Source organism: Dacryopinax primogenitus, assembly GCF_000292625.1.
Source record: "Dacryopinax primogenitus strain DJM-731 SS1 chromosome Unknown DACRYscaffold_28, whole genome shotgun sequence".
NCBI classification, from domain to species: domain Eukaryota; kingdom Fungi; phylum Basidiomycota; class Dacrymycetes; order Dacrymycetales; family Dacrymycetaceae; genus Dacryopinax; species Dacryopinax primogenitus.
The window spans coordinates 27980-51005 of NW_024467225.1; the positions used below are offsets into that span (position 1 = coordinate 27980).

The 23026-nt window shown below is 54.0% G+C and overlaps 12 protein-coding genes across 12 annotated transcripts; 3 read left to right on the forward strand and 9 right to left on the reverse strand.

Annotated features, from left to right (window-relative positions):
• Positions 1 to 565: 565 nt before the first annotated feature.
• On the reverse strand, positions 566 to 1071 carry DACRYDRAFT_25570 (uncharacterized protein). The gene is made up of 2 exons (XM_040774222.1): positions 863 to 1071; positions 566 to 719 (listed from the first exon to the last, which is right to left on the reverse strand). The coding sequence occupies exons 1-2, from the start codon at positions 934 to 936 to the stop codon at positions 584 to 586; spliced, it is 210 nt and encodes a 69-aa protein (XP_040623517.1). The 5' UTR covers positions 937 to 1071; the 3' UTR covers positions 566 to 583.
• A 271-nt stretch (positions 1072 to 1342) lies between these two features.
• Positions 1343 to 3128, reverse strand: DACRYDRAFT_119970 (AB-hydrolase YheT; the record flags this gene model as incomplete). Its single annotated transcript, XM_040770907.1, has 7 exons — positions 1343 to 1572; positions 1626 to 1882; positions 1940 to 2123; positions 2192 to 2426; positions 2485 to 2696; positions 2745 to 2813; positions 2866 to 3128. 7 exons carry the CDS (start codon positions 3126 to 3128, stop codon positions 1347 to 1349), a joined length of 1446 nt encoding a protein of 481 aa, XP_040623518.1. The 3' UTR covers positions 1343 to 1346.
• Positions 3129 to 3417: 289 nt separating this feature from the next.
• Positions 3418 to 4489, reverse strand: DACRYDRAFT_25571 (uncharacterized protein). The gene is made up of 2 exons (XM_040774223.1): positions 3919 to 4489; positions 3418 to 3870 (listed from the first exon to the last, which is right to left on the reverse strand). Exons 1-2 carry the CDS (start codon positions 4364 to 4366, stop codon positions 3674 to 3676), a joined length of 645 nt encoding a protein of 214 aa, XP_040623519.1. The 5' UTR covers positions 4367 to 4489; the 3' UTR covers positions 3418 to 3673.
• Positions 4490 to 4892: 403 nt separating this feature from the next.
• DACRYDRAFT_112570 (uncharacterized protein) lies at positions 4893 to 5451 on the reverse strand (the record flags this gene model as incomplete). The annotated part of the gene is made up of 3 exons (XM_040769442.1): positions 4893 to 5089; positions 5150 to 5362; positions 5415 to 5451. 3 exons carry the CDS (start codon positions 5449 to 5451, stop codon positions 4893 to 4895), a joined length of 447 nt encoding a protein of 148 aa, XP_040623520.1.
• A 398-nt stretch (positions 5452 to 5849) lies between these two features.
• DACRYDRAFT_112571 (uncharacterized protein) lies at positions 5850 to 6611 on the reverse strand (the record flags this gene model as incomplete). The annotated part of the gene is made up of 3 exons (XM_040769443.1): positions 5850 to 5983; positions 6035 to 6329; positions 6396 to 6611. The coding sequence occupies 3 exons, from the start codon at positions 6609 to 6611 to the stop codon at positions 5850 to 5852; spliced, it is 645 nt and encodes a 214-aa protein (XP_040623521.1).
• Positions 6612 to 6888: 277 nt separating this feature from the next.
• Positions 6889 to 8323, reverse strand: DACRYDRAFT_112572 (nagb/rpia/CoA transferase-like protein; the record flags this gene model as incomplete). Its single annotated transcript, XM_040769444.1, has 7 exons — positions 6889 to 7263; positions 7329 to 7533; positions 7581 to 7690; positions 7748 to 7870; positions 7919 to 8058; positions 8110 to 8167; positions 8222 to 8323. The coding sequence occupies 7 exons, from the start codon at positions 8321 to 8323 to the stop codon at positions 6889 to 6891; spliced, it is 1113 nt and encodes a 370-aa protein (XP_040623522.1).
• A 402-nt stretch (positions 8324 to 8725) lies between these two features.
• On the reverse strand, positions 8726 to 10354 carry DACRYDRAFT_119974 (uncharacterized protein; the record flags this gene model as incomplete). The annotated part of the gene is made up of 3 exons (XM_040770908.1): positions 10273 to 10354; positions 8879 to 10205; positions 8726 to 8825 (listed from the first exon to the last, which is right to left on the reverse strand). Exons 2-3 carry the CDS (start codon positions 10195 to 10197, stop codon positions 8726 to 8728), a joined length of 1419 nt encoding a protein of 472 aa, XP_040623523.1. The 5' UTR covers positions 10198 to 10205; positions 10273 to 10354.
• Positions 10355 to 10793: 439 nt separating this feature from the next.
• DACRYDRAFT_102814 (uncharacterized protein) lies at positions 10794 to 14374 on the forward strand (the record flags this gene model as incomplete). The annotated part of the gene is made up of 4 exons (XM_040767671.1): positions 10794 to 11073; positions 11119 to 13019; positions 13105 to 14139; positions 14219 to 14374. 4 exons carry the CDS (start codon positions 10794 to 10796, stop codon positions 14372 to 14374), a joined length of 3372 nt encoding a protein of 1123 aa, XP_040623524.1.
• A 643-nt stretch (positions 14375 to 15017) lies between these two features.
• DACRYDRAFT_92079 (RWD-domain-containing protein) lies at positions 15018 to 16223 on the forward strand (the record flags this gene model as incomplete). The annotated part of the gene is made up of 6 exons (XM_040777040.1): positions 15018 to 15023; positions 15317 to 15374; positions 15421 to 15483; positions 15524 to 15657; positions 15706 to 16015; positions 16063 to 16223. The coding sequence occupies 6 exons, from the start codon at positions 15018 to 15020 to the stop codon at positions 16221 to 16223; spliced, it is 732 nt and encodes a 243-aa protein (XP_040623525.1).
• Positions 16224 to 16319: 96 nt separating this feature from the next.
• Positions 16320 to 17564, reverse strand: DACRYDRAFT_112577 (cyclin-like protein; the record flags this gene model as incomplete). The annotated part of the gene is made up of 3 exons (XM_040769445.1): positions 16320 to 17228; positions 17277 to 17358; positions 17407 to 17564. The coding sequence occupies 3 exons, from the start codon at positions 17562 to 17564 to the stop codon at positions 16320 to 16322; spliced, it is 1149 nt and encodes a 382-aa protein (XP_040623526.1).
• A 724-nt stretch (positions 17565 to 18288) lies between these two features.
• DACRYDRAFT_60198 (uncharacterized protein) lies at positions 18289 to 20300 on the forward strand (the record flags this gene model as incomplete). The annotated part of the gene is made up of 7 exons (XM_040775619.1): positions 18289 to 18376; positions 18431 to 18561; positions 18612 to 19167; positions 19408 to 19546; positions 19858 to 19982; positions 20037 to 20160; positions 20210 to 20300. 7 exons carry the CDS (start codon positions 18289 to 18291, stop codon positions 20298 to 20300), a joined length of 1254 nt encoding a protein of 417 aa, XP_040623527.1.
• A 108-nt stretch (positions 20301 to 20408) lies between these two features.
• On the reverse strand, positions 20409 to 22942 carry DACRYDRAFT_102815 (uncharacterized protein; the record flags this gene model as incomplete). Its single annotated transcript, XM_040767672.1, has 5 exons — positions 22810 to 22942; positions 22124 to 22766; positions 21343 to 21414; positions 20495 to 21292; positions 20409 to 20444 (listed from the first exon to the last, which is right to left on the reverse strand). Exons 2-5 carry the CDS (start codon positions 22757 to 22759, stop codon positions 20409 to 20411), a joined length of 1542 nt encoding a protein of 513 aa, XP_040623528.1. The 5' UTR covers positions 22760 to 22766; positions 22810 to 22942.
• Between the last annotated feature and the right edge of the window lie 84 nt (positions 22943 to 23026).

Here is a 23026-nt window from a genome sequence, read left to right on the forward strand (position 1 = left end):
CTAATTCATCAAATTTTCATTTGTGGATCAGCTGCCAGCGTGCCTGATCCTCTCTTCATCTGAATGTTCATCACCCATGCCCCTAGGACAGAAGCAGTGCTCGCCTGCCCTGGATGAGAACGCAACCGCCCCCGCCTATCCCTCCCCCGGTCGACAAACATCCACAAAAGATCTAGCTGATCCTTGTTTGCTCAAGCGCTGGGAGATTCCGGAGGATGAGGATACTCGCTACCGGATGCTCAGGCTGGTGTGGCTAGATCCTTCTGCTACTGCTACCCGCGGCCGGCTCCTTGCCCTGCTTGCGCTCCGTGCCTTGTGCTCCACGCTCTGTTGCGTGCTCTGACGGTTGGGGGTGGACGTTCCTAGCGGCAAGATTTTCGGGAAAGGACGTATATAGGGAGGGGGGAGGGAAGCCGCAGACAGACAGACACAGACGCAGACGAGCGCTTAGTCTTTGGCTCCTCGACCCTCTACTCGAGCGCTTACCCCTTCCCTCTCCACTCCATCTCTTTTGCCTTACTCCACCGCATCATCCCTCCCTCAAAGAAAACAACATGTGCAACCTCCTCCTCTCCCGCTCTCCCTACAGGGACTGCCTCCTCCTCACCCACTCGCTCCACTTCCAGACATCGGAACTCCTCTCCCGTTGCCCCCGTGCGCAGAAACACGGCTGGGAACACTGCGGGTCTGTGAAACGTGTTGAGGTGGTGGGGAGGACGCTGCCGGGGGCGTGTGAGGCTTGTGAGATGAGGGCGCAGGGAGGGGAAGGGAGGGGTGCGACAAGCCGAAGTTGAACCTGCAGACGCCGACGGGTTTGCCGTCATAGGTATGCGAAGGGTCGGTGTTTGAGATGTATTGGAACTGATTCGAGTTGCAGCAGCTGTCTGATGCTATAGGTCGGGCGTCTGAGACGTCGAGTTCCCCAAAAAAAACCATCTCGTGGTAACATCCTCGCGCAATCACTACGACAAGCATGCGTCTACATACAAGACAACATATCCGTCCGCTCGCAGAACTACCTATCAACCATGATCAAATGCTCAACCCGAACACGCTCACATGCTTCCTTTCCCTTCCTCTCCCAAGGACATCTTCATCCCATGACTTTCAAGTTTCGGACATATTGATACCCTAAAACGATCCATACCTTGTATTCCTATGTAGTTTGGCGCTCCGTACACAACGAGAATGATACTGTAACTCACGGCCAGTGTCGGTACTTGCCCCGTTGTGGCTAAATCAAGACACAGTCTATTAAATACTCTACCATAGCTCTAAGTAGCCGCAAACTCCGCCACCATCTCTATCTATCCTCCAAGCCCCTCCCAACTCTCAGCGAGCACAGCCTACAAACCCGCAAGCTTCCCCCCAGCCAGCTCCTCAGCACCCTCGATCCCCTCCTCTCCCTCTTCCTCCCTGTATCCAATCACGACCTCCCCTCTCAAGCCAGCATCGTCCACCTGGTACACCCAGCCGTCTTTCTTTCCCCAGCCGAAGGTGCTCCTCCCTGAGGGAGGGACGTAGTCTTCCATAGCGGCGCGGACGAATTGGAGGATAGGGGTGCGGATCCACCTAACCAGGCTATGGGTCAGTAACTGCGCCAGAAGGGGAGAAAGGAGACTCGCCGTTTAGGGGGACTGCCGCCCCCTGTGAACCAACCTAGATGCCCACCACCCCTCGTCACGGCCAGCGCGCACCAGCTACTGGCTTGCGTCTCTTCCAGGGGTAGTTTATGGCCCATGATGATCGGGTCGTCATCTGCGTTCACGCCTAGGTAGGGTACGCGGATGGACGAGAGGGAACGGTGGCATGAGGCCCATTTGTAGTATGCGTCCGCGCTGGGGAAGGGGAATGGCGGGCTCGGGCCACCGAGGTGTCTAGTCTGAGCGGAGCGGGGGATGATCAGCCTAGTGTGGGGAGGGAAAGGACAGTGACGTACCACAAAGGTGTCCACGGTTTTGAGAGAAGGCGAGCGGATCCGGTAGAGCGCATCAATGTCGGGCTTGATACTCTGCCCCAGGGGGTGAGCTAGGATTTCCGACAGGTGGGGTTTGATGACCAAGCGGAGGTTGGTGCCCATGGCTTTGCTGTACGTGTTCCTGTAGAACCAGTTTCCTTCCAACCTGCGAATGATGATATTCACGTCAGTCATGCACTGAGCGGCCTAGGGGAAGGGGAGGAGAGACGGTACCTCTGAGAGTTCTTGTACAAGTCCCAAGGACAGCCGAGCGTCATCCCTGCTTTTAACCGACTGCGCTCCCCTTCTTCTCCCAAGTAGCGTGTGAGCACGCACGCTCCTAGTGAGAAGCCACTCCCGACCATTGGCGCGCCTGGGAAACGGACGGAGAGGTAGAGAAGGGCCGTGCGGAGGTCGTTCGTATACCCAGCGGAGTACAGTTGGGAGGAGGTGAGCTTCGACCCACCGCCTACGAGGAACAGATCGTGTTAGACACGGAGTAGCGAGGTGGGGAAGCAAGTACGTACATCCCCGGAAGTTGCAGACCACGCCCCTCCAGCCCCACCCTCCTTCTTCTTTAGGCCTCGTGACGACCGACAGTACGTCCCTCACATAGCTCTCATGCGACCCTCCGGCCAATCCGTGACACACGACCAAGATAGGTGTTGTAGGAGGTAAGGAAGGCGAGCCCGCTACGTCGATCGCGATGGAGCCGCCCTCTGGGACAGTGAGGATCTTACTGTTGGAGTGTTAGTAGGAGCTGAGCACGGGGTTGGGGAGTGCGAACCGGGTATAGTGTACTTGGTTTACTTTGGTGAAGTCGCCTACGACGCAGTAGGCTGTCTGCAGGTGTCCCCTATCCTCCTGCTCGTCAGCTTCATTGGGCAGAGAGGTGGAAGATGAGGGACCCGATGAGGAACCATGTAGGCTTGAACGGCTCGAACAGAGAGGGCACGGCTTGCTTAACAAACGCTGCAATAGACAGTTTCTCTGTCCTTTCTGTTCCTTCTATGATGTCTTTCTCCTTGTCCGCGCCGTTCGGGACTGTACCGTTTGCTGCTGTACTGGAAGATGCGAGTATGTCGAATTCTGTTGGTGTAGTTGGAACCCAGAGTCTAGCTGGTCCTGATATTGCGAAGAGAGACGAGAGGAGAGAGAAGAATGCGCCCATGGTGTGTTGCGAGTGGAGAGTTGGGACTGTCGTCGACGATGATGACGGCTAGATATATGCGCTGGCAGCGGACAGGAGAAGAAGAGTTTACACAGTGTGATACGGCAACGATGTTGTTCTTCTCTGCCGCCATCTGAATTACTCTTTGACAACACCGCTTTGAATGTCCTCGTCGTCTCTTGCCTCGCCTCCGTCGTCTGCTCGATCAATATTAATCCTTTGCCTTGTCCATCGCCGACTCGGGGCAGGACGATATATGACCGGTAATCCACCAAACGCCAATATTGGGTAATGCTGTGAAATCTCTATTGAATAAACACATATTTTAATATTCATACAATTCATTATATATGTGGCTCTAAGCATAAGGGGGTAGATATTGTACCTCTTTTCAACTTAGAAACGAACATATACAGTTCATCACAGTTATATCAACACGGAGACGAGCAAAACGGAAAGAGAAGCCGAAACGCCAACCATCGATCAACCAACACCGCACATTTCTCCGTATTCATACCTGTCACACGACACGACGAGTGCAGCATTCAACGCTTCAAATACGCACCCAACGCCCCTACTCCGGCAGAGATCGCCCCCGTCACAGCACCGCCAGCTTGCACTGCTGCGACGGCCTGTGCGCCCAATGCACCACCGGCACCGAAAGACTGAGCGAGGGCGAAAAGCGATCCAGCAGGGACGGTCGACCCGTACAGTGCTGCCTGTATGCCGGCAGCCAATGAACCTGCAAAACTCGTCACTCCATGAGAGAGTGAAAATGTAACGAACATACCGCTTGTGACTCCTGCAGCGCCAAACCCAACAACTGGGAGAAGCAGGGGGGTTGCACAGACGACAACGCTCCCCACCGCTACGCCGCCGCCAAGCCAACGAAGCAGTGTGGCATTATCCTTCAGCACATCGCGGAGAGCATCAATGTTGACGCCTTTATCCTTCAGGATATCGAGGAAAGCATCAATGTTGGTCGTGACATGACCAGCAGACTCCGTCGTTTCGATGGTGTCCTCCGCCCTGGTGTCCACGTCTGGGCTCGGAGCGGTGATGTCTGTCGGAGAGACGCGATTGCTAGTAAACTCGATGGTGTCGACGGTTTCGTCTGTGTTGGTGTTGACATTCAGGCTGGGAGCGGTGTGACCCTCTGTCGGCAAGTCAGTCCAATCGGGCGTCAGGCCAAGGAGGTTATCCGTATCGGAGCATCGAATTTGAACCAGTGAAGCCATACTTCAAGAAATACGTCGGATGGATATCGCCCTGGTCTAAAATGCGAGGCTTTTATACCTGCCAGTGCCTCATGTTCTTCGGTATGTCAAGTCATCAGGCGTGTTGTACACGTCATAGAACCCGAGCACAGGATATCAATATCTATTTCTGACTCCTCTTAATCCGACAAGCGCTTGCAGATCCGAGCGTATTGTTGACTGTGAGATGAGGAAAATCAAATAACCCAAGGTTCTCCCTGTTCTTATTGAGCCTCTGAGTCTGGAACATTCGTCATGAGCCATCAAGTCAAGAAGAAAATCTGGTTCTGTTATGGCTGGGCCATTGTTCTCTCAGACAACAAACGAATACCATCCATTGGAATCATGTCATCCATAACGACACACATGCACTACAAGAACAGAAAATACGAAAAGACCAACCCGTTATACCCAAGGAAATGTACCACGGACAATGCTTGTGCAAGCATTGCAAGCGCATTTCTCTGCACAGGCTACGAAGACGAACCAGACGACAGCTTCCCACCAATCAAGCCCACTTGAAGAAAGAGCTCATTCCCACCCCGCCTGTGATTGCTGCTGTCGTCCCGCTGATTGTCTGGTAGATGGTGACAGCATGGACGCCTGCCGCCCCTCCCATGCCAAAAGATTGGCAGAGGGCGAATAGAGATCCATGAGGGATTCCAGAGCCATATGCTGTAGCCTGTAAGAAGGCAGCCAACGAACCTGTAAGCCTGGTTAGCCTGGTTAGTCCGGCGGAAGTTCAGGATATGCAAGTTCACGCACCGGGTACGATCCCCGCAGCTCCGAATCCGATTACTGGAAGAAGTAACGGTGCGGCACAGGCTAACACGCTGACGATCGAAGCGCTGCCGCCGATCCAGGGGAGGATCCATGTATGCTTCTTGATGACAGCGATAAGAGGGGTGAGATTGGCAAGGACGTGGTTTCGAAGGATAGCTTCGGCAATTGCGTTGACTCGCGGAACCCCGAAGATACCTGTCAAAGGCTGAGTCGAATGGGCCTATGATGAGGGAGTCTAGCGGCGTACGGTAGAGGGCGGTACTAGCTCGTATCATGGAAGACATCTTTCAGTTGTTCTTGCGATAGGTGGTCCAGAGATACAAAGCGCAGAGGGAGCGTACTCCCTCTACCCGGCAAGCGCGCGGATTTTGTATCACCAGGGAGGTGTCGTGCCAGCTCATCAAGTTCTTCTTTACGCGAAGTCGTCGGGAGTGCAGTACAATATAAATGGTGTGCAGTATATTCGTATTTGACTGGTGGTAGTCCGTAGAGCGCGTGGTTCTCACAAATTGAAATTTAGACGCTGCCCTTCGGAAATTAGAATATATGCAATGCAAAAAGTCTTCATCATCGGCCCATGAATCTACTGATGCAAGAGACAGCACATATGTAACAGATAGAGAGTCATTTGCAGAAAGAGAGCAGAGCAACATGTCGATCTCATCCCGCAAGTCACTCTGCATCAACCATGCAGAGCAGAGTACAAGATGAGTGCAAGTCCCACGATGAAACAGACAACGGCCGTAATCTGGAGGTTGGCGACCAGGAGGACGCTGCCGCCCATGGCAATGGACCGCAGTACTGCAACGAGGCTTCCTAAAGGGATCTAAGAAGGGCAAAATCACATCCCATGCGAAATACGCGCACCAGCAATAGGACCCCAAATCCCAAACCCAAGGAGGGTTAGGATGGCCGGTCCGCCAAATATGATCAGAGCCACAGTGAGGAGGACGCCTCCGACAGTATACGCGATCTCCTTGGGGTGGGCCCTGATGAAGCTCTCGACTTGCCCAGCGACCTCGGCGATCTTGTCTGCGATGGGTTTCCACATCCTGCTGCCAAATCCAGATATTGTCTCCCAAAGCTGGATGAACCATTCTTTGATCGCTTGAAAGACATCGTCCGCAGCTGGGGACCCGTTCAGAACAGAGGGGCGGACTGCCTCATCTGGTGTACGAATCAGCACGAATACATCCACATTGAGAGTTCAATGTCACTTGCCTGACACATGCAGGACTTCAACAAGAATCTCATTCTCCGTCTTCAGCAACTCGTTGAAATCATAATCGTCCGAGTCATCCCCTTCAGACGGAACGAAGGCGGAAAGACCGCCGCCTTCCTGCATGAGAAAGGGTGATGCATGGGTATAGGCATATTCTGATCTCCTCAGCAGGTCCTGGGCAGGAGCGGCAACGATAACTTCCTGTGAGACGATAGGCGCCATTGGAAGGATGGTGGTGGTTGACAGTAGAAAACGATGATGAAGTCCCTAGACGCGTCAGGTAGCGGCCATGACCGAGGGTGTGCCAGCAAAGCAAAGAAAAACGTCGAAAAAAGCGCCAAGATAAACGCCGCGAACTAGTTTCCGAACTTGCGTTCGAACGGGGAAGCGAGCAGATGGAAATTAATCTCGATATTGCCATGCACGTTCTACAAGAATTAGCGAATCAATCCGTAACAATAGTCATCTCAGTGCGGTTAACGCTCCTCCACAGAGGAACTCAATCCGCAAAGACGGCGACCAAATAGCCGCTGACACCTTGAGGTGTCAATATACCGACGTCGCTGACGACCAAGCTGATCAGCTCAGGCCTAGTGTAGTCGGCTTCCGGGTTCTGGTCCATCTGCTCCTTTGTCATGCCGTTGGCGAGGCCAGTGCCGTGCAGCAAGCCCATTGCCGCCCTGGGTAGGTCTCGTGATGGTGCTGGCGGTACAGCAACGGCGTGGGCTGATCCAGCAAGGGAGGCGATCGAAGAGGCGCGGGATAGAAGTGCGTTGGGCGTTTGCAGACCTCGAGAAGGGTGTTGGGCGGGAACGGGAAGATATTTCGATAGGTATGGGAGGTCGTATTGGTTTAATGGGAAGTGGCGGAGAAACTTGTAGCTGAATGCGTGTCAGTATATTGTCGAGCATGAGCCCGAGGAGCAACTCGCCTCTCTACAAGAGCGTAGAAAGGCCGCCCGCTGTCCTTCGCGATGACAGCCAACCCAGCCGTTCCGACAGCATTGATCAATCCACCGCTCTCCACAACAGCCTCAGACCCGACTAATACAAGATCGACCTTGTCCATTATATATGCAACTGCGGTGTCGAAAATCAAGGTGCAGGGTATTTGTGCACGTTCGAGCGAGGCGACGGTCTTCACTCTGATGGATGGTGAGCATACTGCGTGCAAATGAGGGCTCGTACATACCCAAGGGATCGTGGACGAGCTTCCGTCACGTAAACCGATATCCTCTTGCGGGCTCGATGTGCTGCAAGTAGCGCTTGCATGACAACGCGAGAGTAGGAATGTGTGAGGATCTACATACCACTGCATCAACTGGGTTGATCATGTCGAGGTGTCAGCAGCAAACATACAACAGCGTCATCCTGGATAAACCCTAGCGCGAACTTCGAAATCTTGGACCTTGATTCTGTGGGTAATTGGTTGACATATGCGCGGCCTTGTTCTACGATCTCTCTTTTGTATAAGGCGAAGTCCTGTTCAGTATGAGATTGATCCAGCCCTGTAAGCATTGACCAGCTCACACCATGCTCCTGCCGTGTTGTGGTCACATAGCGCACAAACAAGTCGCATCCCGCCGATAACGAGATCGGATTCGCAGTTCCTCTCTTAAGTTTGTCGGCGCCCGATTGCAGCTCGTGCACCAGTTGTGACATCGTTTGTGCTGCAGAATGAGGTCAGCGAATTCCGTGGTAGCATATGCTGCGAAACGCACCGGACGAACGGTCCACTAGTTCTGTAAGGGAAGCAACAGCAGCTATTGGCATTGGAAGCTAGATAATTGCGTAATGAATATATGAAGCAAGGACATTAGGAATCACACGAACATCCTCATCAGTCAAGAGGTTCTTATAGAAGTGGAGCACATCGAATGGCTGTTGAGTAGGCGAAGATGTAGGTCGTTCACTGCTTTCTGACAGAGGAGACATGGTGGACGTTATTAGGGGAGTTGCAGAAGAAGATGCTGTTGGACTGGCTGTCAATGCCATGGCTGAATATGAAGACGTATTTCAGCAAAGCGCCTCATGGACCTCGAGTCAGGGTCAAATACGAGGTTTGTCTCCGACCTCGGAATAACTTTCACTTGGAAAAACTTGGTTCTTCTCCGCTATTTACAGCTAAGTAGCTTTCGCGAGCACGTAGGCAAGGATTGGATATAATTACATAATTGGTTTGGGATGAGTGACATATTGAAGGGATGAGGAAAAGTGTAGATGAATGGAGAGAATTGTAGCGCGTGTGCGGTCTTGGTATACAAGATTGAACCATTGAAAACCTCCTCTTGCAAATTGATATGATTGTGTTGATCTGGTATGCTCCGGAAATGTAAGTTATAACAATCCATATCTCTTTCGGAGATACACCGTAGGGACAGGTGCTGGGACCATTGGGAAGCCGAGGGCGATATTGGGCGTGGAGTTGACAGGCGATCTGCGTGTTCCTTGAGTTTTTTTTACAGCGAAGATGAATTTAACAGGACTCACAGGTAGATATCGAATCGTTCCGAGAAAGGCGGTCCAGTCGGTTCGATGTGTGTCGCGTCGAATATGATACCGACTTCTGTACACCTTTCTGCCAATCGGACATAGGAAGTCTCCGTTAGCTGCGATGTGATCTCGATCCGCATGATCTGTGGTATTCGGAGTCCGACGGCATCGAGGAGAGCCGTGCAGATAGGTGATGCAAACCGATCATGTGGGAGGTCGTTGATGAACGTCAATCGACGGGTAGCCGGAGGCAGCAATTGGAATGAAAATGGCTGCAGGAGTTTGTTCTGCCGGCATTCAATAACTTCGAGCTGAGGTAGCTTCCGTAACAGCCAGCTACCCGTGGAGGGTGGTAGTGAGAGTAGCTCTGCCTCTTCAAAGATAATCTTCCGTAACTGACTGCCTCCAGGGAGCTGAGGAGCAATGGCCAGCCATGCTTCAGGCGCTTCAACGATGCGACCGACGTTAGAAAGATGCAGCTCCTCGGCAAAGTCACCGCATTCTGCAATCGCTTGGAATAAAAACCGGACCGGTCCGCGTGTCCAATCGCTCCCATGCAATCGTACCTTTTTCGTGGCCCGAAATACTGCTCGGCTTGGGCCGTGTAAGGTGAATCGGAGCTGGGATAGGTGGTTGCGCACCCAGTCCATAGGTATGAAGTCTTTTGTGATGCAAGGTGCCCATTCTTCTTCGATAAGAGGAGCGCGTGACAGACTCCGGGCAATCCCGAATGAGGTGATCGAGGTCGGTGGGACGTAAGGTACGTAAAGAACCACCAGATTTTCACATAGTGAAAGAAGCTGGATTGTACCGGCGAATATGTCGGTGTGGATAAGATCCTGGGGCCGAGAGTATTGAGGAACCTGAATCCCTGCCAATCGAACTGCGGAGGCGAGATCGGGACGCTGGCGAAGCGTCCTAAGAAGTAGGTGAAGATCTCCGCCCAGAGGGGTATTACCGGTAAACTCAGGCTTCCCGTCTTCGGGGAATCGGGATGCAGGGCGATAGATCAGAAGGCGGGCGTGCACTGGTGGCGGAGGTGGGGGAGAGGACCAACAATATCTGCGCATGGCAACTTCTATCGAGCGATACAACACCTTCTCGGACGCGGCCCGCACAGCACGACAGGTCTTCGTGTACGCGCTAAGGTCGCGTCTTGTGGAAGAGAAACAACTTGCGTAGTTCCGTTCATGCTGATCGGAGTTCCGGGCAGGAGTTCGCATCACATAAGAGGGGTTGTCGCCTAGGATATGCCAGGCAATCGCTTCCAGTAGCTCAACTGGCAGACCGAGAAGGGTGGGGTAGCACATATGCATAGTCGGCCCTAGAAAGATGATAATCACATGTCGGCGCCAATGCCCTGCTGACAGGTGGGACACAATATCACTCACCTCAGAGAGGGATGAAGCAGTCACGAGATACCTGAGGGAAGCTCATACTGAATGCCCGAGGTTAAAAGGAGAGCCAGAAAAGATGAAAGGCAAGTGATAACCTGCCAGAAGGTGCGTGGGCAATCTGGCCCTTTGCCGAGTGGGGTGTCCCTGGCACGCGTTGCTGCAGAACACCACCGAACAGTGCGGCAAAAAGGTTGCCCGGGAGATCAGATGGATTGGTATCTATGGGGCCGTTGATGAAATCGATATCATTGTGTGAAATGCGAATATGCATATTGCCCGCAGAGGATATCAATCAAAAGGGATTGCCAGTCATGTCGAACAAGAAGCGCCTAACACGGTAAAGCGGAACACGCACCGAAGAGGCGCACTGACCATAAAGCTTCCGCAAAGGGTGGGCACGTGACCTCTTCTCGACGCGCCCTATTTTCCTAAACGGATGCTTTTCGTTCGCCGCGTGTTCGCCGACAGCGACTCTCTCACGGAGTTGTTGTTTGTTCAATTTCTACCTCCTCATAATGGCTGACTCGATAACATTAACAGTAACGACACCAATAAGAACGACAGAAGATTCTATACCAATTATTATATCGACAACAACCTTAGAAGATCAGTATGTTTCGGGCGAGGAACGGTTGGACGCGAATCAGGATAGATGTTGGGGTGACTCGTCAAAGGGCGAAGCATTCGTGCCAGAGGAGATACTAGCCGTCATAAAAGAGACGCCTGAGAGATTTACAATACACGGCAAAGCTGCTCAAAGCACTGAGGAGCTGGATGATGATGGTGATGCTGCAGGTACGTCCTCTCTGTGTCCTTGTACCCCAAGCTGAACCATTTCAGACACGTCCTCATCAAGCTCTCCATCCACTCCCGATGAATCGCTTCTCCTCTCTCCTTTGATTCGGAGAGTCGCTGGTCCGGTTTCGTATGCGGAAGATATGTTTCTTGTGGCCTTATCAACTCCCACACCCCGACTACACAATCTCTCACGGGCGGTAACCCCACGGTCCCCTGTACCCCAGTCAGAGCTCTCTCTCGCTCGCAATATCCCCCTACCACTATCGCCGCTGATTGGGTCGCCCCAAAATCCATCAGACCTAACTATCGCGTTCAACATTCCACTCCCTATGTCACCTACCCAAGAACTTCCATCCTACGAATTATCCGAGCTATCCGTTGCTCGCAACATCCCATTACCACTTTCTCCTCCAGTCATTAACTCAACTTTCCCCTCATCATCCCCTACTTCAGCCACGATCTTGCCACCGAACTTGTTGACCATGGCAACCAGCCTCGTTTCCCCGGGGTCGTCATCGTCCCCACTCCTCGATGTAGTTATTCCTCGCATGCAGGAAGAAGCATTCCGGCTATTCTTCGAGACGCCTATGGTTCCGCCTGCGGAAACGTTAGGCACTGTCCAACCTAGCGAGGTGTGGATCAAGGATACACCTAGCGAGCCTCTCGCAGATGTGGATCAGGACTGCGGTGAAACTTCTGTCGAAATCGGTCGAGGAACGCTCCGTGAAGCATTCGCAGCATCTCCAGGTTCTCGTCCCGTCAATCTTGTCCAAGAAACATCAGTAGACTTCCTCGTACCGATAGGAGGAGATTCTTCCATGTCGATCTCTATCCCTCACCCATCATCTATGACCGCCTCCGATATCTCGATGTCCTCGCTACTCAACACCGCATTCCCCTCGACAATGTCGCTTAACACGGACTCCATGGACTCACTCGAAATTCTTCGCACTCCCGTTCCCCCGTCTGACTCTTCCCACTCTTCATCTGACATGCAAGTTCCCACTATTGCTCAACTACTCGAGCAGACAGCTTTCACCTTCACGTTCCCACCAATCACCCGGACGGCTACCCCTCTGCCTCAGGCAGGCCAGACAAATCTGCCTGCTCTTCGATTATCAGAGATTATCCGCCCAGACGCTTTCTTGTCCTCTCCGCAGTCTGAGAACCCTTCCCGGCTTCCTTCTGCAGTTCCCTCTCCAGCCCCGATTCGACCACCTGTCAGCCTCGCGGACAAGTTATTTGGCCTTTCGCTGCCGCAGGCCTTCTCTTCACCCGTAAAGCCGGTTCAACCGGTCACCAACCGTACATCGAAGGCCGAGATGCCTGAAGAACAAGGGTTTTCTTATTATATACCAGAGCCACCATCAACTCCGCGAAGGGCAACTTCCACCATCTCAGCTGTACAGAAGCCAAAGCTCGCCAAACGAGCAGCTTCTGCGCCTGGTGATAAAGATGGTAGCAAATCTGATCACAGGCCGGATAAAGAAAAGAAGAAAAAGCGTAAAGAGGAGGTGAAGGACCTCACTCAGCTCACAGACAAGGAGAACAGCGCGCCTCCAGCACCCCGTTTGACCCGCTCCACCTCAGCGAGGTCGATCCAGCTTTCGACCAGAGTTGCAAGTGCAATCGCTGCTACCGTTGCGGTGTCTCGTTCACCCTTGAAGCAAATGGACGGCTCCACAGGTGGGCAGCCTATATCGCCTACCAGAACGTTGCCGCCGAAGTCCGCAAAGCCTAATGTCTCTGCTAAAGCTCCATCCACATCCAAGCTACCAACTGCGTCGAAACCCAAGCGTTCTGGTCTTCCTGTTCCAAGCACCATCCCTCGTCCAACAACTGCGACGAAACTCCCAATGCCTTCTTCGTTCAGGAACACAAGCTCGTTGAAGACGTCGATGCCTGCACCTACGCTGCCTCAGAGAGCCAATGTCCCCGTGCCGGTGAGCGGCAGTCCGTCCCGATCGCTGCTCTCTTCTGGGGTGCGTTTTCGTGTTCATATCCTATCACTGTTCTCACCTGTTATAGGCAACCCGTGTCCCATCCCCTGCAAGGCCCCAACGCGGCCGCCTGGCCGAGTCTGCACCTAGGATGGGAGTCTCCCCAGCCCCTCCTCTGTTCACAGGAGTCAGGAGCTTAGCGCCTGCTCCACCATTCCCTTCCTTCGACTTCCGCAGCCCATTCCCTACTGCCCCTTCGCCCGCGATCCGTAACCTCGGTTCGCCAGTTCGTGTAGTGAAGAATAGTACTACTCAAGAAGTACCACTGCGCAGGGTAAATGTCAACCCGCTGACCGAAACCAAGAAAGGTCCTTCGCCTCCTACGTCCTCAGAGGTAGCCGCTCCTCCTACTTCATCCTCATCCACTGTGTCCGAAGCACCACCCGCCCCTGCAGCGACAGGGACCCGTGCCATTCGTCGCATGCCAGCTCGTCAAGCCAAAGTGGATTCTCCTGTGCAGAATGGCGCGATAAGGCCGCCTGCTGCAAAGAGTCGGGTGGCGTCAATGAAAAAGCTGTCAACTCAGCCCGGATCGCGTCCGCCTGGACTGAGTGACGTGGAACTTCGACAGCTGACAGCGAAGAACACTAGGAAGAACGAGCAGTATCATTCGCAGATGGACCTCGTCATTATCTATCGTGACGAGCCTCGACCGCCTAGCCCAAGTTCCCGTATTCGGACAGTGGCAGACAAGGAGAAGGAGGAGCGCAAGACCTCCAGAGATGAGCGCGCAAAACGGCGGAATATCGCACGTGGCTCGAGCGACACAGAGACGGAGCTGCCGGAGATCGTCGAGCTCCCTTTGAAGCACATGCGTGGACCAGGGGACGAGGACGATTATGTTACCCCAGCGAAACGCAGGCGAGTCGAGGCAGGGTCACAAGCCTCAGACTCTGGCGAGGACTTGAATGACTCGAAGGCTACGAAAGGGTCGCGTCGTTCGTCTGGTGCTGGTCGCAAGAGGCCTTTCAAAGCCGTGCGATGGGACAAGGCTCTGGTTGTGAACAGCCAGCGTCCGCCCAATTGCGGCCCTACTCAACAGAAAGCGGATGGTGTGGCGCCTGTCATTGCCTGTATCAAGCCGTCCGTTAAGGCATGTTTCTCTCACTTCCATCCATAGCGCTGTGCTTACTTAGATGTAGGACTATCACCTGGACGTGATGGGCAACATCCCTGAAGCAGGTCAAGTACCGAAGGAAATCGAGAAAGAGCGGATCAAAGTGTCCAAGTACATCTACAACGACGACGACGACGCAGACAGCGCAAAGACCACGAAACGAAGCAGGAAGGGCGAATAGGTAAATCAATGGAGGAGTACAGTACAGTTGGGGGAAAGTAGAACAGCAGAATACCAGGGTTATACACGATACCACAATATCTCTTCTCTTTTTGTGATGTTGCATTCGTAGTCATGTACAGTGCTGAGTGTGTATCTAATGGATTATACTGTTACATACAAATTAGCCAGCCGGGTTGGAGAATGAAAGCGCTGCTCCTCGTCGACGGCGATGAGAATGGCTGCAAGTTCTGCAGGAGAGACTTTTGACGTTGCTTGCAAGGCAGAAATCTTCATCCAAACGACACGGCTTTCTTCTTTCCCACCAGCTTGTCCACATTCGACTTGAAAGGACTTTCCGTCTTCAAATTGACATCCTTTCTTTGCTTCTTCTTTTCTTTCAGACGAGCAGCTGCAAGTGCCTTCGCTTCTTTCTGTGCTGGCGTTAGAGATTGTTGTAGGACTCCAAGCTTAGCGTACCAATTTCAATTCTCGTGGCCCTGGTTTGGGGTCAACATCCTGTTGTCGACTAAGGATCTCCTTCTACATAGCATATCAGTTAGACAGCCGAGGTAGACAACGAGATCGCGCAGCGCACCTTCCTCTCCACTTTCGCCTTCGTCTGCTCTTCTTTCCCCTCCGTGATCAGCTCAACCAGGCTCTTCATGTCCGTCTACGCTAGGCTTTCCATTAACCCCCCATCCCTCTCGCATGTGAATAGACGTACTGCACTATCGACGAAAGCTTTTCGTGGTCTGCCAGGTTTCTTGGCCATTTTGTGTCAAGTAGAGGTGGGAGACGAAGGAAGACCCGAAAATATCAACAACGCCACTCAAGCTTCTTGGATTGTTGAATTGGATCGCAGTGCCCTTCACTACTCAATTGTACATTACTCACGATGTCTGGTGAGCATCTCTGCCTCCCATAGGAGTAACGAGTCTGATAAGATACAGATGAATTTGAGCAAACATTACAAGAAGAGTTCGAAGTCCTAGAGAGTATCTTCCCTGAGGAATTAGAGCGTACGCGCATGACTCGACATTCATGAACCTGGCTGAACGAATGTAGGAATATCACAGACAGAGCTGAAGATACGTGTCGAGCCTGATGCTTCTGTTTCTTCAGATCCCCGTACGTGGCTTATGAGTGCGTGGGTCTATGCTGACCAGAGCAGTCGTCCTGTCACTGCATGTCTCCTACCCGCCTATATACCCCTCCGAGATACCCAAGATGCAGCTGGAGGAGATCGAGGGTGAGCTGACAGAGTTGGAAAGGGACGTCCTTCTCAGCGGACTGCGATTAGTGGTGCGTTCTCTGCATCTCCTGATTCACGGGGGACTGAGCATGCGCCAGGGAGAGGACAGTTTGGGGATGGCGATGGTCTTCACGCTCGTGACACATCTGCAGAGTGCGATGTCCGCGCTCCTGCAAGGGCGAGAAGAAGACATCCGAGCTGCGGAAGAGGAGAAAGCGCGACTCGATGCCGAGGCTGAGGCGAATCGGAATAAGGGGACGGCGGTGACTGCAGAGTCGTTTGCGAGGTGGAAGGAAGGGTTCAATGCTGAGGTGAGGAAGAGGACGGAGAAGGAGGAAGAGGAGAAGATGAGGGGTATGACGCCGAAGGAGAGGGACGAGTTTAAGAGGAGTAAGACGAAGCTTACTGGTTGGCCCTTTCCTTCTTCATGCAGTGTGTGTCTGAACCAGGTGCAGGTAGACAGCTGTTCGAGCGCGACAGGAATTTGGGAAAGGAAGAAGATGCGCTGGGAGAGGAAGGCGCGGAGAGTGTGGATATCAGCAAATACGACAGGACAGAGCCGCGCGAGGAAGAGGAGGAAGAGGAAGTTGGCATCGAGTTCGAGGACAGCGACTGATATTATTCATTATAGCTGATGTAGATCAAGTTGGAAAATGATGGCGATGGTAATGATACAATGTGCAAGTGCCGACCAAGGAGAGGCAGCGAGGTATTATGCAGAGGGCGTAGTAACCCACGGCGACCCCCTCCCCATAGGCGTCCTCGTCTCCATCGGTGCCCGGTCCTCACCTTCCTCTCCCTCTTCATAGCTCTGGGACGTCGGCATCGAAGGTGCAGTCATAGCAAATGGGCTGCCCTTCCCCTCGGCCCAGGGCGTCCCAGATCCCTGGCTCTGCCAGGGCGTGCCTTCCCCACCAATCCCATTCGTACCGTTTTCTCCATTCCTCGGGTTCATACTAGGAGCGTACGACGCCAGTGTTCTCCCTTCTTCCGGCCGGGTGAGGTGCTTCACATGCAGGGGAATATCTTCCAACTTTGAGTTGAACTGTTTTCGGGTGTCCTCGTCGAGCGATGTCCAGAACTCGAGCAGGACGGAGATGCTGTCCCTTACTCCTAGCATATCGGAGCTCGAAAGCCTGAATGCCGAGCGCCATCTTTCTTGCTCCAGGCTAGGGGAGGAAAGAGGGGCGAGGTATTGCTCCCAGGGGAGGGAGGGTTGCTGCAGGAGTGCTAGAGCGAGAAGATAGCAAGCGGCGGCAATGATCTCCGCACTCTGGAGCACACAGAGCGGCGTGTAGAGTGCGTCGTTCGCTATTGTCCACGCTAGGTCTGCCACTTCCTCCGGTGCAAGCAGCGCATCAAGTGCGATCACGAGTATGCCCTGAACATGCGAAACCTCGAGATCAAACGCGAGCGCATCGGCCAGCAAAAGCTCGTAAACAGCTATAAGGTGCTCGAAGCGCGCAACTTCCCGTTCGTGCGCTTTGAGAAGGTCTGTCGTGTTCTGCGAGCTGGAGGAGGACCGGTGCAGCTTGATGATCACCGCGCCAGCGACGTCGTGCAGCTTACGCAGGTTTTCTTCCGTCTTGCCTGCAAGGAAGAGGCAAGTGGCAGCTATTTCCTGCCATGTGTGTGAGCACCGTAAGGTGGATTGAGGTGGTGGACTCACGAAACGGTGGTAGTCAACGAATGAGTATCGCATGTAGAACCGGTGGAAATACACTGCGGCGGCGGACATGGTATGCTGGTGCCTTCACGCGATGAATAGGACATCGATCACATCGTATGATCATACGTACATCCCCAGTTGCAGCCCGACCCGGAAGAGGAACTCGATGCCTCTTGCGCGCTCGACGAGCTCCTGATGCAGGCCATACCCATCCACCTGGGATGGCGTGTGGTAAAGGGCCGAAGGGGTGAAAAGCCATTGTAGGAGCTCTTCTGGTAGACCTGTCATGTGTGCGATGATATGAAGTATTAAAGTGAAGCAGGTTGCAGCGACTCCTTGTCGTCGTCGTCGGTGGCCGGAGGAGGTGACGGTGTGAAGCAACAAGCGCTCAGGGTATGTGGCGTCGCAAGTTGCTGGACGACGACGACGACGACGCTCCTGACGACGATCTCCGGTCGTCGTTTCTACCTCTGCTGCGCGTTTACTTATACATATTATGGCGACTTGAATTACTGTATATGGAAATATCTTCATAATGTGGCTGTCTTCTGCCCGTGACTACTTTTTGTCATTCCCCAAGGTCTATTGTCCTCGACCCTGGGTCGATATCATTCCCTGAAACTTGGCTACAACGTACCTGGCTCGTATGCAGTAACGGCGGCCGGTAACCTTGAACACGCTGGCATTTCTCTCTCGCTCCTGAGCATCTCAATGGATTAACACGCGGCGAAATGATGCAGCGAGCAACAGGGAATACATTGATTGCAGGCTTCGTCTCCATCTGCCATGAGCAATATAGTGACCGCACCCCTAAGGTAGGAGTTGATGGGCAGAAAAGTATAAAGCCCCTTCAGAAAGCTGATCCACCACTCCAACCAAGCTTAGCACCGTGATCGGGACAGGCTCCCTTCCCTCCATCTTCATACTTCTTCCGTTCGGATCAACATCCTGCAGAGCAGGCCAATTCTACGTTCTCTTGAGTCTCTAAACTTCCTCGATAAGGACCACAAAAATGCACACTCTCTCCGCACTCGCTCTTGGGCTCCTTTCCGCATCCCAGCTGGCCCGCGGCCTGCCAACGAAGCGTGAAGTTCCACAAGGTCCGCATATCTGCCCCATCCCATACCTACACGCAATTTGACACCATGTTGTAGAACATTCTCACCAGTCGATCATTACCTCCGTCCAAACTTCTCTCCAGTTGAACAACCCCAATGGGATCGTTGATTCTGTTTTCGGGTTGTTGGGGAACGCTGCCGCTGCTGGCGGGGCAGGCAACACCACTGTTTGTCCCCCTTTGCTCACAAGTTCTGCAGTTGTCTGATACGACTGTAGGATCTCGACTGCCTGCAACAAGCCACTGCAGACCAAGCGTTTACCAATGCCAAAGCCGCCGGTAACGTACAAGGCATGGTCGACGCCCTCATCTACCGCGCTCTGGAGCGTAACACCGGCGCTGTGGGACTTGCTTCCAACTCATGCACCACCCTCACCGCCGTAAACCCCGAGATCGCGGCCATCTCGCAGCATCAGGACCCTGCCTCGCCCAACGCTGCCAGCACGAACAAAGCCATCGTCCTCGTGCTTGCTCAGCAGATTGCGAGTGTAGGCGGAAACCCACAGGACGCGCTCAAGAGCGGCACATTCGCCCCGGGGCAGATTGGCGACCCTACGGCCAAGGGGAACACGTGTGATGACGCTAATGATCCGAATGGGTGTATCTTTACCCAGAACTTGCTTGTGGACGATGCGACTGCGGCGGAGATCGACGCGGCTGTTGCTGGGACTTCGAACTCGAACAATACGAGCACCGTGTCGACGGGTGGCAGCGCCTCTAATTCGACGACAGGCACCGGTAATGACGGCACTTGTAATCCTGTCGGAGTGGACGGTACCTGCGTCGGTCAGGGCAATGACGGCACTTGCAACCCCGTTGGTGACGGCACGTGTAATCCTGTCGGCCAGGGCAATGACGGCACTTGCAATCCTGTCGGAGCGGACGGCACCTGCAACCCCGTCAGCACTGCCAAAAACGGTACTTGCAACCCCGTTGGAGTCGACGGCACGTGCAACCCCGTCGGCCAGGGCAATGACGGCACTTGCAACCCCACCAGCACTGTTACCGTCACAGTGACCGTCACAAGCACCGCGGCAGCGACGGCCATCTCTAACTCTACAGTGGCGTCAGCTACAAGTATCTCGACCGTGTCTACCGGCTCGTCTAGTTCAGGCACCAGCGCCAACCTGCAGACCTTTACTGGTGCTCGTAAGTCCATCTCTTCACAACGCGATACGCCGCTGACGAGCCAAGTTGGCGGAATCGCTCCGCCTCCCGTGACTGCCGGCGGCAAGGGGTTCATAACGGACAACGGTTCCGAGTTCGTCAACCTCGCTGCTGCCCTCGGCCGTTCCTGCGACGTGCAACACAACCAGTGCGCGTGAGTGCTTTCAGCCTACTGTTGATCAACTACTGATATCCGGGAAGGGACGCCGCCAACTCCCAGCATCAGACTCTTTTCTCGGTAGGCGACTGTGATACGCAGGATACCCAGTGCAAGGCTGCAGGATCGGCCACGTCCAGCACCGGGGCTTCCTCGTCCGCGGCTGTCGTGGCCGCATCTACGACTCAGGCTGTTGCTGCCGCTACCGCGACTGCCATCTCGACCGTAGCGTCTGGCACGAACTTGCAGACGTTTACTGGCGCTCGTATGTTCCTAGTCTCTCCTTGCGCAAAAGATGCTCACTGACAACGTGTTGCAGTCGGCGGTATTGCCCCTCCCCCTGTCGTCGCCGGTGGCAAGGGGTTCGTAACCGACAATTCTGACTTTGTCAACCTCGCCGCTGCACTTGGCAGGTCGTGTGACGTACAACACAATGCCTGCGCGTGAGTGCTCCGTCTTTCCGCTTTCACACCTCTTCTGACTGGAATACAGGGACCAAGCGAACTCGCAGCATCAGACTCCCTTCTCGGTCTCGGACTGTGATCAACAGGATACGCAATGTAAAGCTGCAGGTAGTGCATGAGACGAGAACATGTTGTTACAACATCCATACATTGTGCAGTCGAGAATGAAGTAGATTCACAAGAGCGAATTTATGATCTGCACGCTCAATCTCGCCCGCCATAGGGTGTCATCCATCTCCGGATACCTCAGTGCCACCCCGCGTCTACACTCGTCATCCTCCCAATACTCGTGTCCAACAGGCGGGAAGCCAACCATCTCCCGTTCTCTGGGTGAAGCATGGGTAACGAACTTATCCATCTCCGGCTTCCCGCCTGATAACTGAAAACAATGACTCCCAAACCAAGGCGTGCCCGCGGTATGGAAAGCGACGAACTGGGAGAACCTGCATCCTTCCATAGCGAGCATCTTGCTCCCCCGGTGAAACGTTCGCATGGTGTATACAAGCACCGAGCCAGCCCGCACAGTGGCCGGGAGCTCATGCTCGTATATCTCCGGAAACTCTTCGCGCGAATAGAACCGCCTTCCGTTAGGCGAAAGATGCCGCGTATGCTCCGAAGGGACGACGACAGACGGCCCCAGATCAAGGGTCACATCCGTATAGTAGACGATCATTGGGATGTCGATGCTTGCCGTCCCAGCGCGAGGGACGACGAGGGTGTTGTTCGTATAGTCCTGATGCAGCTCTTGATCATAGTCGTTCCCGGCATACTTGCCAACGATAGCGTCGTGGGAGAGCTGCAGGTCAGTACTCCCTGTTAGGCGCTCGGCGAAAGCGACAAGGTACGGATGGAGAGCAACGCGGTTGAGCGCCGTGCTCGAGTAGGGGAAGTCGTGCCTTACCCACCCACGCGGGGGCCCGCCGCCCAAGAGGCGGGTGAACATCGGCTTCCGGAGAACGTACTCCTCCCATGTGGGCATATACTGCCCGAACTCGGCAAGGCAGTCTGCAACCTCGGAGGGAGTGAGGAAAGGGATGAGGACGTAGCCGTGGGAATGCCAGTGGTCGAGGTCGGATTGGTCGATCTGCGCGTGCGCGGCGGCTTTGAGTTCCTGCTCATGGTTAGAATGTGAAGGTACTATGGGAGAGCTGGGGGACTTACCTCCCATGTTGGCTTTGATTGGGTATTGGTGCTGGACGGCACGTCTACATTGGTGGCAGGCGTGTCGTTAGCCTGAGAAGTGGACGTCACAGCTCAACCTCAAAGGCAGGCACAAAAGCTAGTGCGAGAACAACCGTGGATCATCGAGATATGCCTTGGAGTAATATATACCGACACGCGTATCCATTCATGAGAATGGTGGAGGTCTCCTGTGCGCATTTGAGCAACAGACCGCAATTTAACCTTGCAATTGCTTGACCCATTCTAAGCAGTTCAGGTGGGGATGAACACCGTACGGTTCGGGAAACTCAGATATCCGACCTGCTGACCTGGGCTTCTGGCGTTTATAGAGAGAGGGACAGGTAGGGGAGAAAGAATGAGGAGTCAGAGGATCCGACTGGCTCGGGGTGCGCGCCGAGTATTTCCGTGTTTTTCCCTCGAGGCATCCCGGTCTGTGTTGTTGAGATGTTGGTGTTGGCGCCTGAGGTGTCGAGCAGATTGAATGCGACCTTGCAGAGACTGATCATACACCTCCCTAAGCTGAACACAGCGACCGCAGCTCCCTCAACACAAAGACACACAGTCCACGCGCCCCTCGCCTTAGCGGAAAATTACGCCCACAGCGAAAGGAGCAACCCAACCGCCGCACATTTCCAACAAGTGCATTCAGCTACCTACTGTCCGCGCATCATGATCCTCTGTACAAGCTGTACTTTTTCCCTGACCTGTCATCCATGAGCATCCCCCAGACCAGAGAAAGCCAAGGTAAGAAGACACTCACATTCTGGGCAAACCTCCGCCTGTGCCTCGCACTCCTCAACCTATACCGCTCCACGCTCCGCGGTACGAACCTCTGATCCCTCAACCACCAGGCCTTAATACTCCCCCCAATGGTAAGAGTGTTCAACCTCCCATACGCGCGCGCTACATCCCCTCCTTCCACTGGCACGCGTCTACCCGAATACGGGCCCGGCACACGTTCAGGATCAAACCGCTCTAGAAATCGGAGAGAACGGGTTTCCCAGGTAGAGGCGGGGGTTTGCTTGACTTGACCTGGTTTGGAAGTGTGCCGTAAGAGGTGTTGGATAAAGTCCCAGCCGCGCTCGCGTTGTTCTTCTGGGACGCTGGCGGGGAAGTGGAGGTTGCTAGGTGTTGAACTGGGAGAGGAGGGAGATGGGGATGTAGGGGCAAGCCGGACACTACCGGGTAGAGGGGGGAAGATGCTTTGCGTGGGCTGGGTCCAGCCTGTTTGGGCGTGGGGCCCTCGGGTGAGCCGGGAGGATTGGGAGGAGAAGGAGAGGGCTTTGTCGTCTGCTTTTAGGGGGAATGAGAGGTGTAGCGTTCGTTGGGTGACGGCACGGGGGAGCTGGAGGAGGGCGCGGCGGGATGTAGAGCTGAGGGAGGGGACGATGGACATCCTAGTACTGGGTTGGGTTAGATATGCGGGGTTGAAGGAGTGTTACATACTTGGACACTTGGCGGAAGAAAAGGTCTGTCACGGCTAGTCGGCTCTCTCTCCTGGTTGCTTGTCGTCCACAACAGGCAGCATAAATAGCAGAAAGAAATGCAGAGAAGAGCGGTGGTGGTGGTGCAGAACAGCGAGCAGCAAGGGGGAGACGATGAGGAGGAGGAGCAAGACGACGTCGACGCACAAAGTGCCCTGAGAGGAATTTCCCCGGAGTTT

Excerpts from the sequence above, each read along its gene's own strand:
- DACRYDRAFT_25570 (XM_040774222.1), bottom strand. The coding sequence starts at position 936 with ATGGTTTTTTTTGGGGAACTCGACGTCTCAGACGCCCGACCTATAGCA. Across the intron at positions 720-862 it reads AGCTGCTGCAACTCGAATCA|CGTCCTCCCCACCACCTCAA; the intron begins GTTCCAATACAT and ends CGCCCCCGGCAG.
- DACRYDRAFT_25571 (XM_040774223.1), bottom strand. The coding sequence starts at position 4,366 with ATGGCTTCACTGGTTCAAATTCGATGCTCCGATACGGATAACCTCCTT. Across the intron at positions 3,871-3,918 it reads CGCTGCAGGAGTCACAAGCG|GTTCATTGGCTGCCGGCATA; the intron begins GTATGTTCGTTA and ends CGAGTTTTGCAG.